The 13743-nt window shown below is 42.0% G+C and overlaps 1 protein-coding gene across 1 annotated transcript; it reads right to left on the bottom strand.

Moving 5' to 3' along the window:
* Positions 1-95: 95 nt before the first annotated feature.
* Positions 96-13140, bottom strand: LOC121884483 (myc-associated zinc finger protein). The gene is made up of 7 exons (XM_042393327.1): positions 11599-13140; positions 9748-9898; positions 8112-8509; positions 5495-5751; positions 3355-3418; positions 2669-2840; positions 96-449 (listed from the first exon to the last, which is right to left on the bottom strand). The coding sequence occupies exons 1-7, from the start codon at positions 11629-11631 to the stop codon at positions 124-126; spliced, it is 1401 nt and encodes a 466-aa protein (XP_042249261.1). The 5' UTR covers positions 11632-13140; the 3' UTR covers positions 96-123.
* Positions 13141-13743: the final 603 nt, after the last annotated feature.

Consider the following 13743-nt stretch of genomic DNA (forward strand, 5'->3'; position numbering starts at 1 on the left):
TCTGTCCTCTCCTCCACGTGTCCTCTTTCGCCTTCGCTCCCGATAACCCGACTCCCCCTCCCGCCTCCACATCCAGCCCCCACCCGACCCACCCCGGCTCCTCCCTCGCCCCCTCCCAGCGTGCTAGCTGTGGGGCTGGGGGGCGATACTGGAGCAGTCAGTAACCAACAGTCCCACTGTGCTGGCGCTGGACACGGTGACGGCCACGCTGGTGGTGCCGACGGGGCCCACGCTCGTCTGGTCGGGGTTGGGATCGCTCTGGTTGGCGTGGGTGCCCATGTGACCCTGGAGCTGCGTGGCCGTCTTGCACTGCACCCCGCACAGCTGGCAGAGCAGCACTCCTCCGGCGCCCGTCCCACCGAAGCCCCCCCGCGCCCCGCCGCTCTCCTTCCACTCCTGGCCGTGATGCTTCTGAGCGTGGACGCGCAGGTAGGTGAGGGTGGTGAAGCCTGGAGGACAGACAACAAGTAAGAAGTAAAACCTGCAGTTCTTCTGGAAGCCACTAGGTGCTGGACCAGAAACTCAGCTGTAACAAACAGGATCTCTGCAGTAGGGATGGACATTTGAAGACATTTCCTTAATCGATCATCGGGAAAATTAACGGTCAATTATCAATTCATCTTTTTTTTATATGTATTAAAAATGCAGATGGCAGAAAATACTAAAGAAAGCAGCAGTCCTCTTATACAAGGCAGTTAAACTGTCCATCAGCACGGAGGAGCTGATGGAGGAGGATTCATTAAGTGTCGGGTGAACGTTGTTCATCATCGGGGTCGTTGTTGTTGTGTTGTTTACACGGCGTTGAAATGTTTACAATGAGCTTTGTTGTTTTTTTAGCTCGAAATGGTCCCACGCCAAACTTCGCTTCGCTCTCTTCATGTTTACTTTCGTCTAGTTTCTACGGCAACCCGCCCGGCAACTGAGTGTTCATTTTGCCCTCTTGAACTGAACTTGCGCCCGGCTGGTTGCAGCACGTAGTGACACATACATACATAACATACTTTGATACGAACAATAAATTGATTTAATTCCACGTGATCGGAAAAATTTTTAACGATCAATTATCAATCGTCGATTAATCATGTCCATCCCTACTCTGCAGCGTTCAAGTTCAATTAAAGACATTTAATTCAATTTAATACCTTTTTCAAGGTGATGACGTCGTTATCTACTACTGTGTGTAACATTAAGCTCTGCTGATGCTGCTAGAATACAAGTTTCTCGCGGTCCGCCATGTTAATTGTTTGCATTTGACGTTGTGAGACGAGCGGCGCTCCGAGCGGCGCTCCGAGCGGCGCTCCGAGCTCAGACATCAGAATTTTCAACTGACAAATTTCCGACCTCTGACTTGGATGGAACACAACACAAGACGAGGAAAAGCAGCAAACTCTCACATTTGAGAACCTTTAACCATCAAATATTTTGCTTGAAAACGACAAAAAACTCATCTTCTGTCCATCAATTAATTGATAATCGTAGCAGTGGGAATGCACTTATTGACATTTCAATTACATTTTGTCAATATTTCCCAGCTGTATATAACAATAATTCCTACAATTAACATGACCTGATTAGTGGTAGAAGACTGATGGATGAACCAGTTACAAATGAATGAATGGAAGTTTCCTGCAGCTGCAGCAGTGATGCTGCTGACTGAAACTCTGCCTGCAGCACAATCTGCTGTCACACCGTCTCACTGTAGTTTATAGATGTAAAAGTCTCCTGACAGCTGCAAACACATGAAAAAAACCTCTCAACTAATGTTACAGCAGGAAAGAGACGATATTTAACAACTTTGGACAGGAAATTTAAGACTTTTTAAACCCTCTAAGTACTTTTTAAAAAAAAAGCCTTTTCAAGACCTGCAGATTCCCCGATGTAATCTGTTCAAACAGCCGAGACTTTGCACTCAAAATACTTAATAATAATAATAATCATAACAATAATAATGATTTTATTTGTGCTTTCTATAGACGGCAGGAAAGACAATCATAAATATAAGAAAGGAAAACACACCAACAGCAAAATACACAATTTAAAGACCGTAAACTTATATATACTTACAAATAAATCAAGTGAAGAAGACGAGTCTATAAAAACGTGTACTGCAGCAGGATTTAAAAGCAGAAACAGTGTCAGCAGACTGAACACTAACTGGAAGAGCTGAGGAGCCGGTACAGCGAAACCTCGATCACCTTTGACCTTAACCTGGACTCTGGAGCAGCCGGCGGATCTCAGAGGCCTTACAGACGGTAAAGAGTTCAGACTGGCCGTGTGAAACCCTGCAGGTCACCAACAGGATGTTAAAGACGTCAGATGATCACGTTATGTGTCTCGGTGGTGATTTTGAGGATCATTGTTTCATTAAAAGGCTGCAGTTACTCTATTTATTTATTAACTCACTGGTTCCTACTGCAGATCTTTAAAAACAGCTTTTTAACAAACAAACTGGAGGAAATGGGGCATTTTTGGGGACTATTTTCAGCGGCGGATGAATCCACATTTTCTGCTCTAGTGAGTATTTCTGGCAGCAGGACGGTGTCACCTGACGCTGACGTGTTTTTAATAGTTTTTGAACAACAACGGAGGAAGAAGGTTTATCAGGAAACACACTCGACAACATCTCGTGTTTGACAGGATGTTTCCCGGCGTGGTTGGTGCGACTTACTGCGGTTGCAGAGGTGGCAGGCGTGGTGCTGCGACTGGTTGTGGACCCTCATGTGGTCGGTGATGTAAGCGGCAGACAGCAGCTTCCCACAGATGTGACACGGCACCTTCTCCTCGTGACGGATCAGATGAGCACGGAGACGATCCCGCGTGGCGAACGCGGACGTGCACGTCTGTGGAAGAACAAGAGTCACAGTCAGACGAAACACACTTTATAACTAGGAGCAATATTATTATTTAGAGCTGCAAAGATTAATCGATTAATTGACTGAGAGGAAATTATTCGCCAGCTATTTCTGTAATTGATTAATTGTTTTGAGTAATTTTTAATGGAAATATTCCCAAATGATCTCGTCTCAAACGTCGTCTATGACAGTAAACTGAAGAAGTGAATCCTGAGAAGAAAAAAAGCCCCGAAGCTTCTTCTACACAACAAATCAACTTACAACAAAGTAAATATTCACTGTTATTTGCCTTAAAGACGCTTTTGTTTGTTAACTTTGATGTTTATTTTTGTCACCAGCAGATATGACAGCTAGACTGACAGTTTGGCTCCTTTAAGTTATCAAAAACAAACCCATTATTGTTATTTATCATCATCATCATCATCATCGATATTATCCAGTGTTTCATGATCTATATGATTCTCATACTGGTTGAACTCCAGTAAACAGACGGAGACGTTACCGTGCACTTGAAGGGTCTCTCTGTAGAGTGAACCTGTCGGACGTGACTGTTGAGGTGATCCGGTCTGAAAACAGGAAACAGCAAAATCAGTCGTTACAAAATACAAAAAACTTGTAGGATTCGAACATTTTTTGACTCTGGCGCCGCCTCCTGGTTGATTAAAGTTATAAACCGTATTTCCTCAAATAAAAGATGGCGGTCAGTTAACCCTGTAAAGCCCACGGTTGCAATATTACAACAATCACTTTTAGCTCTCCTAAAAACAAATCTGTAAATGTTTTTTTTATTTACATAGTCAGTGGGTCCTATCGTTTATCCTCTCAATGCTATTGGATAGTAAATGTTTAAGGTGAACTCACTACCTGCAAACTCTCCGTCAAGCTCATCTTCTTGTTTTATTTAACTGGATTTGTCAAGAAAAAAGTAAGAAACATGCCTTACATCATTTTTTTTGTGATAATTACAATGTCTAGAACATGTAGATACTTAGTTACTGTGGAAAACATTCATTAAACTTGATTTGGAGCTTGTTATGTTTGTTATTCTGGGTTAGAGTGGTAGTCAAAATAGCATGTGCACCTCACACATGACATGGGGACGCTGCACTTCTCACACCTTCACATATGGAAAACTAATACTAATAGAAATATAATTTCTTTTACAGGGTTAAAAGCTGAGTCTCTGATAACAGCTGGGGGGTGTCGACATGAACGAATAAAGACCGACCGCAGAAATAAGGATAAACTGCTGGTGTCTGTTATATAATGTTCATGTCAGTTAAGCGTAAATAGTTACCTGGATGTAACTCCGGTTCTGTGTACGTCACAGAGAGGGGAGGGGGACGGAGGAGATATCGTTTAAATAATAATAATAATGATGGCAGCGACACTACATGAGCATCGGTAACCACGGTAACCAGGGTAACTTGGTTAAACCGGCGAGCATACAGTGGATTACCGGTAATGCAATAACAAACATTTAACAGAGCAAACAGAAGCAGATCAAACAAGGAGGCTTCGTACTAAAACATGAGCGAATATACTCATCAAACAGAGGGAATTATTATATATATATATATATATATATATATATATGGGATGCACGATATTGGATTTTTTGCCGATATGCCGATATTTCCAACTCTCTGTGGCCGATGCCGTTATATGCTGCTGGCTACCAGCTGGCTGAGGAGACTATTATACATGCAAGCATAGATTGTACTAAGTATGATCAAGAAAGACAATATATGAAGGAAGAACTCAGGAAGACTGGAGTTCAGGAGCTCAGCAGTAAAACTTTAATGAACCTGCCAAGTGGGAGCAGCAGCAGAGTTTTCATTGAGTTTATTAGACAGACAGGATTAATGTGAAGGATTTAATCTCTGGTCCATACTCCAGACCAGAAGGTGGCGGTAATGCACCTAATACGCTGGTTGCCAACCGCCATTATAAACCAAAAAGTTTTTTTTTGGTACATCCTGTCAGTCGAGGTATTTCTTATCTGTGCAGCCGAACTTAGCAGCTCCTCGATGGACTGTTTCACCCTGACGGTCCCGGTGTTTCCTCCTCAGGCTGCACTTCACTCAGCCGCCCGTCAGATCAGCTGCTTCTTCTTCACTTTAACCTGAATAACAAATCGGGGCTCAGTGCTCCGGTCGGATCAACATGGAGAGCCGAGGCTAACGTTAGCTGAGAGGCTAGCGGAGCGTTAGCCGCAGCATGGCCAGCTAGCCTCCCAGCTAACGTTAGCCTCAGTTCTGCATGTGGATCCAACTGGAGCACTAAGCCCCGGTTTGTTATTCTGCTTGTGGAGGAAGCACCGGGACTGTCAGGGTGAAACAGTCTGTGGAGGGAAACACAATCAGGCAGCGGAGGAGACGGCAACTCTCATGATCGGCAGAAATGGCCGATACCGATATTTCATTTTAGAGCTCTCATCGGCCGATACCAATGACATGCCGATAATATCGTGCATCCCTAAATATATATTATTAATAAAGGCGTCTCTAATATAAACCCGCTTCCATTACAGGCCTGGTACCTACTGCAGGTGAGGTCAATAAAGGCCCTGGACACTATTAGAGGAAATACGGTAATATGATCAGTAAAGCTGCTCAGAAGCAGCAGAGGAGACATTATACCGGGAGAAGGCCTTGGCGCAGTGCGGACAGACGTAAGGTTTCTCCACGCCGCCTTGGTGCGAGCGGACGTGGTAGCTCATCCTGTCTTTCCTCTTGAAGCGCTGCTGGCAGATGGGGCAGGAGTAGGGCTTCTCGTCCGAGTGCGACAGCCGGTGGCGGTTGAGGTGATAGACGTCTCTGAAGGCCTTCCCGCAAGCCTCGCAGGCGTGGTTCTTCCTCACCTGGTTGGCGTTGGGATTAGGATTGGGATTAGGGTTCTGTGGAGCGAAAACAGAGACGTTATGTGTCTCAGTCGACTGAGATATCTAACTGATAAAAGGCTAAAACAGAACCTAACAAAGCTTTTATAAAAGAAATCAACACACTTCTTTGTTTCCTCTTCTGACATAAGAACGAAAGCATTTTAAACTTCAAAGAGCCGTTCACGCGTGATAAACCGACATTTTTCTCTACCAAAAACCAAACAGCAACCTCCGGGGCTGTAAAATGAAGCCAATGTGGAAGTGCCAAAAACTGCAGTTCCTTGAACGGCCACTTGAGGCTCCAAAAGCGAGTCAATCCCCATAGACCCCCATGTTAAAATGCCCAACTTTACAGCAGAAATAAACATGTTTACAGCCTGGTACAAAAAATGGTTTAGATCTCTGTAACTAATTTCCTCTTTCATGACAACTGGACCTTTTAAATTTTATCAAGCCGTAAAGTTCTGCATAATGAAGGACATGGCTGCTTTGAGTGACAGGTCCGCCAGCCGCTAGGTGGCTTGTTTCAGCCATTCGACCCCGCCTCTTTGCCCATTTTTGATTGGCTGGGAGTTAGGCAGCGTCACGCACTGCCAAGATGGCGACGGCCGGAGCGGCTCGCTTTGAGCTTCAAAACCGCTCTTCAGAAACCAACGAAAGGGTGACGTCACGGTAACTACGTCCATATTTTTATACAGTCTATGACAAAAACTGAGCTTTTACGTAATGGTCAGCAGAGAAGATGAATCTGAAGATACACTGACAGCAATAACTGGTCAGCAGGTAAATGATGTATGAAAGAAATGTAAAAATGGACGTTTTAACATTCAAATCAGTATTAAACAATTATTCCGTTGTCTGACAACAGAAATAGAAAAACACATCAAAAAAAATTAAATAACTAAACTGCAAATTTGTCTGCACTGAGAGGCAGTTTAAGTGATCACAGAGAGCAGGAGGCAGCAGACGTTGGCTGTGATTCTCCGTTTAGTTGATTTAGCCGACAGATGAACCCGGCGGCTGGTTTATGTGTCGATATCTGATTGTGTGAAGATTATTTTACACTGCCAGCGAATGTTTAGAGACGCGTTGAGATGTTAATCACGGCGGACAGATGAAGGTCGTCGGTTGTGTGAATGTGGAAGTTCTTCTTCGGTCTTAAATCACGAGTGTGAAATTGTGAAAATGTAACATGAACAAACACATGATCAGAGCTGAAACTTTAATTAATCTGCTGATTATTTTCTTGATCCGTTGTTTTTAAATTTGTCTATAAAACATGTTATAATTCCCCAACAGTCCAAAACCCAAATATATTCAACTTTATGTATTTAACGCTTCAAATCCTCACATTTGAGAAGCTGGAATCAGTTTAGCTTGAAAAATAACCTAAATGCTTCATTGATCATCAAAATAGAAGCTGACAGAAATGCTTTTGATGATTTGATTAATCAACTAATCATTACAGCTCTATATGCTAGCAAGAGATAATGTGATGTGGCTTCTTTAAACGAGTCGATGTCGGCAGATCGCTCCGTCTGTAGCGGCTCCTGTCGGCACGCCACTCAGAACCAAACATCAGGATTTAATAGAGATTTATGAAAGTCTGAAGATGTATATATGATGTCAGTTTGTTGTTGGAGCAGCTGCAATTAACGATTATTTTCATTATCAATTAATCTGTTGATTATTTTCTCCATTAATTGATTAGTTGTTTGGTCCATAAAATGTCAATCAGTGATTCCTGAAGCCACAAAGATACTCAGTTTACTGTTATAGAGACTAAATGTTCACATCTAAGAAGATAAAACCAGAGAATCATTGCAGGTCTGTTAAAACTGGAACACATTCAGTTGAAAAGTTTAAATTCAGTAGATTATAACTTTTATTTTAATAGCACAAACGATGCACATTGTGCATTTTTCCCTTTTGCTTGTCTTGGACAATTTAAACAGAATAAATAGAAACTGATTTGATTTGGTTTTGATCCACTTTTTGTGCTTTTAGACTCACATCAGCTGCATGTTCAACATGTTACTGCTTGTACAGAATCTCCTGAATGATTTTTTTTGGCAAAGCTCTTTAAAAGTGAAACACTTTACATTCGTTAAGTGTTACTCGCTGGTCATCATGTGATGGAGGCTTGTTTACTTACAGCCCAGATTCATCTGTTTGTTTTGGATCTTTGTCAGAGTCTCAACAGCCAAAATGACAAAGTTATTCCAACGTTTGGGAGACTGGTGGTATTTCTGACACATTACATTCAGATTCTGTCCGCAGTCATAAATAATTAATAAAAACGGAGAAAACAAACAAACCCTGGATCCCCTTTAATCTGCTCTCTGCCCTCGCTGGCGCTCCTCCAGCGAACCCACCTGCTCCATGGAGCCCACAACAACAACAGCTGCCGGGATGGGTTGAGGCGGCGCAGCCATGGTTACAGTTGCCGGGGCGATGGACACAGACACCGACTGGCTCTCTTGGTTGACGTGCTGACCGGGCTGGGGGAGGGTGTCCGGGGCGGTCTGGGCGGCGGGGGGAGGGGGAGGAGGAGGCTGCGGGGGCAGGGTGAGGTGGAGGAGGGAGAGCGGGACCGTCTGCTTCTCCACCCGTCCTCCCTTCCCTCCGTCCTCCTTCTCGCGGGCGGCTCGGTCCTTCATCTTGATGCCCGTGTGCACCGACTGGTGCCGCCGCAGGTTGTAGCTGTTCTTGAACTCCTTGTTGCAGGTGGCGCAGATGTGGGCGGGCCGGCTCGGCTTGCTGAGCGGTTTGACTGGCAGACACAGCGGCGGGAACAACGTCAAACTTACATTCAACAACATCAAACATGTTTTCTTCGCCCCGACTCTGTTAGATCGGATCGGCTGAACTGTTTTAAACGACGCCTTTCTACAGACCCCCCCTTCCTGTTCTCATGTCCTGCTTTATTTCTCTCTGTGTCGTGTTTGTCTGTTTTATTAATCTATCTGTGAAGCGCTTTCTAACTGTGTGTTTTACAAAGTGCTACATAAATAAAAGCTTACTTACATTTCAGTGACACTTAAAGTAACAATCAGTGCATTTAAATACAACTTCCTGTTGATTAATAGAACAGAGTTTATGTCTGCAGGGAAAGAACGAGGAAAAAGTTCAAAGAAGAAGAATAAAAAAAACATCATCATTGGTTTCCTCGTGTGTAATCATTTTTTTAAAATTTCGATTTCAAACAACTATAATAAATATTCTGCAGCCCTGAACCTTCAAGGTGAACAGGAGAATAATACTGTAATTATTGTTACAAGCTTGTAAAACTACTGGTTTATAAACTTAAGAGGATTTGAGAAATTAACACTAAAATTTCATTAGTTTCCCACCATGAAAAAATAAAAACACAATATGAACGACTCAAAGCAAGCATTGCTACCATAAAATAATAACAAACTTAAAGAACTTTGCCTAAATAATTTGATATAAAACAAAATTATGATTTATATCAGAAAATATCTAATCAGATCAATATATCCAGCTATTATTAGCTTATCAATCATATACATATATATATATATATATATATATATATATATATATATATATATATATATATATAATCAGTATTGTTAGCAGATACAGTAAATGTTTTAGAGGCTTCATTTTTTAAATATAATTGATATTATACTTATAATATATAGTTATAATTATTGCTGTTATCATTCTGGTCAGATACGCTGTCTTTCATCTTTGAAGGAACTTTGCCAGAAATGTTGAGAAACATCGGCAGATAAACTGATATCAGTTTATTTAAATCTCTAGTATCTTCATCAGCGTGGCGTCCTGATGATGATGATGTTTATTATATAACTGTGACCCGAATCTTTCTTTCAATTATCCAATAAAGGCAAAACAGCCAAAAAGCATCTTTGAATAAATATTTATATCAGTGTGACGTCGACTTTTGGTACATTTTTGATATTCAACACAAGCAGTGTTGTGATGTAAAACTCGGGTGGCCTGTGTGAGCGGCCCCTCCCTCACCGGGTAGCGGTTCCTCGCTGAGGGCGGCGGTGTCGACGGTGGACGGCGGCGTCACGATGTGCTCTGCCGGGGGGCTCTGAGCGGCGCCAGTCAGCTCGGGCAGCAGCTCAGACTGAAGAGGCGTCTCAGGTTGGCTCTGAGTCGGAGGCGTCTGCCAGAGTTAAACAGAAACACGTGTGTTAATACTCCAACAGACACACACACACACACACACACACACACACACACAATCTACGTTTTGGTCATTTTCACACACCGTTTAATCAGCTGTGTGTAGTAACGAGGCAGCGGAGACAGAGAGACTCTTTCAAGGAGCACATCATGTTTCTGGCAGGTTGTTCCACATGTTCACTACTAAATTACTAGTCAATCAATCAACGACAATGTGAGGATTTCCTGTTTTTCTCTGTTATATATGATTGTAAACTGAACATCTTTGGGTTTTGGGCTGTTGGTCGTACAAAACGAGACATTTGAAGACGTCACCTTGGCTGAGTGACGGGCATTTATCTCTATTTACCAACCTCTAATAGACTGACTCTACATTAAAGCTCCATTTAATTTCATTATTAATCATTTTAACTGATTTTGTATCCAGCTGCTAACCCACTGAGGTTTTGTGGATGCACAAAACTACTCTGACTTATTACCAGTGGTGGAAAGTAACTAAGTACATTTACTCAAGTACTGTACATAAGTACAGTTTTGAGGTACTTGTACTTTACTTGAGTATTTCCATGTGATGCTACTTTCTACATTTCAGAGGGAAATATTGTACTTTCTACTCCACTACATTTATTTGACAGCTTTAGTTACTTTTCAGATGAAGATTTGACACAATGGATAATATAACAAGCTTTTAAAATACAACACATTGTTAAAGATGAAACCAGTGGTTTCCAACCTTTTTGTCTTTTGACGTCTTACAAAAAGCAGTGTGTAGTCGGGGTCACATTTCACATGTCTATGAGTTGTTAGCAGCTCCACCAAATAGTGATTTTTCCCTCTAAACTTCTCACATGCTTTCATTTCAATAAATGTTCAAATGATCCAATATTTCAGCAAAAATCAAAGATTAGAGAAAAAGTCCAAAAACTGAAAACAGATTTGTGTATCAGAACTTTGTTTTTTCTTCTTTCCTCTCCCATTAATCATCTCACGACCCCTCAGATTTATCTGCTGACCCTTTGGAGGGGCCCGACCCCTAGGTTGGGAACCACTGGACTAAACTAGCTAACTGTATATAAAGTAGTGTAAACTAGCTCCACCTCCAGCAGCTACAACAGTAACATGCTGCTCTAACACTGATGCTTCACTATTAATAATCTAATGATGTCATATATAATAATATATCAGTCAGAGGGACCAAACCACTACTTTTACTGCAATACTTTAACTACATCAAGCTCATAATACTTATGTACTTTTACTGTAATACTTTAACTACATCAAGCTCATAATACTTATGTACTTTTACTGCAATACTTTAACTACATCAAGCTCATAATACTTATGTACTTTTACTGCAATACTTTAACTACATCAAGCTCATAATACTTATGTACTTTTATTGTAGTAGAATTTTTACTTGTAATGGAGTATTTTTATATTACTGTACTGGTACTTTTACTTAAGTATCTACATACTGTGATTAAAGCCTAAACCTGCCAGCCTGATGAGGTCCAGGACAAAATCCAACTTTCCCCCCTGACCCCTCTGTGACCTCCCCCATCTTATTTACTCTCCCCCTCCCTCTTTAACCCCCATGCAGAAATGTCAACCCCTCCTGTTCCCCCCTCCTCTGAAAATAAACCCCAAACTACAAAGCCAGCTTCATCAATGAACACTTACCTGAAAGAGGAAATTACTCCAGGAGGTATCCATCCTGATCCCTGTGAGGACTGAAAGCTAACCGGGCTGGGACCAAAGAGGGGAGGGAGGAGGAGGAAGAAATGCTCCAACTGCTGCTATGAAAACAAGAAATCTGAGGCCTGTATCGCAGCTCTGCTCTACCTGTCCGGGTTAATTAATTAATGGAGCTATGTAATGATATCTAGCTTTAATGATTAGGCTTCTATGACTTAATATGGCAGTCTGTTGGCGATATACAGGCACTGACAAGATGATGATGTAAATGCGACAAGTATCATGCTTGCTTTAATGGTGCGTTTCTTTAATATCATTTGCTTATGTCTACTGTAATAAAAATTGGTGAATTGCATGCAAAATAGAGATTATTTGTATACAGAAGATGAATAGTCGAGACGTGCTAATCATAGTCAGCAGCGGTTCGGGAGTCATTTATTTGCGATAGCTCCGTAAAAAGGCCGCAGCGTCGGGTCCCAAGCCTCGGCGTTGCGTACAGCTCGTCCCCTAACTAGAGGGCTCCTGGTCGGCCGCGGTCCATGGCTCCGCCTCGGTGTTTCAATCGACAGGATGCCATCTTTCTCTTTTTTTTAAAAGCCCTCTCCCTCTCCCTCTCCCTCTCTCTCTCTCTCACCCTCCCTCCCTCTCCGTCTTTCTTCCCTTTCTTTTTTTATCTCGTCTTCACCCCCTCTGTCCCTCTCCGCTTTAAAGGGAAAGTATTTCGTGCGTGCACCCTCCTCGCGGACCCCGTCTCGTCTCGTGCCGTCCCTCGCGCCCCCTCGCGCCCCCGCCGCCGCCGCTGCTTCTCTGTAGGCCGACAGATAATCGAATCCGACATTTACAGAATCAGCTCAGCCGTTAATCCCAAACACTCCGCGACAGAGGCAAAAAAAAAAAAAAATCGCCGGTACTTCCCCCATAAAAAAAAAAAAAACCACCGTTCATCCGGCGCGCGCTCACCGGACGCAGCAAACTCTTCGCTAAAATGGTGTCGAGTTTAGCTAAAACAAGGCTTTATCCCTTCGCATCTTAAAGGTAACGATGCGCGCAAGTGCAACAGCTGGATGTAACCTGCAGCACACATGACGTCCAGTGTGTAACGGGCCGGACGCCAAACTACACTCACTAAACCCGAAGCTTCATGTTTGATCGTCTGTTAGTGAAGATAATATATAAGATAATAAGACTTTCATTCGATGTTTCATCTGTTAACAATAAATACTCAAATTCGGCTTGTATCCAAATACACCAACAAGTATTTTATTACCGAAAAAATACCAACTTTTAATGCTTTCTCCTCCTCTGTGGGCAGAATAAAATGAGGTTGAAGTACACTGTAAGTACATTATAGTGCTGATAAATAAGCCACTGACTGGACTTCTCATCTGTCGACAATAAGTCAATAATAATTACTCAATATTCGGCTTTCATCCAATTCACCAACAACTATATTGTTACCAAAAAACACCAATTTTTGAATGCTGTCCTGTGGTCAGACTGAGAGATGAGGCTCATCATTTTGAAGTATGTTGTAAATACATTATACTGCTTCTCAATATTCTGCTTGCATCCAATTCACCAACAAGTCTTTTATTACCAATAAAAAAATAAAAACACCAGTTTTTAATGCTGCCCCCCTTTCTCTTCCTCTGTGGTCTGAATGAGAGATCATTATACTGCTGATCAATGAGTATCAGCATATAATATTGGAAAATAGGAATATATGGAAAGCTATATACAGTATGTGTATAAAAACAGGTGCATGAACTGTATGTATATATGTTCATGTGAGTGTCTTTTCTTTCTTTTTTTGCGTATTACATAGTTTTTATGAATTGCTTATTAAATGTTTTTTTCCCCATTTGTTTATATAGCAAAGTCAGGGAGCAAGGCTATTATTTAAAAGCAATAAAACAATTGATCGACTGGTTTGAGCAAACATCTTCCAGACAGTCAGACTAAATGTTTCTGTAGAGGAAGTGAGGTCATTTTCAGTTATTAGTTTATTGTAGTGAAAGCGAACTTCAGCTCACAACTAGATGATTTTCACAACCTTGAACCTTGAACATCCGTTGTAAATTTCATCAAAGCACAACATAAAACACTATATTTGACTGATATTTAAGGCTT

This window comes from Thunnus maccoyii, chromosome 18 (assembly GCF_910596095.1).
Source record: "Thunnus maccoyii chromosome 18, fThuMac1.1, whole genome shotgun sequence".
NCBI classification, from domain to species: Eukaryota; Metazoa; Chordata; class Actinopteri; order Scombriformes; family Scombridae; genus Thunnus; species Thunnus maccoyii.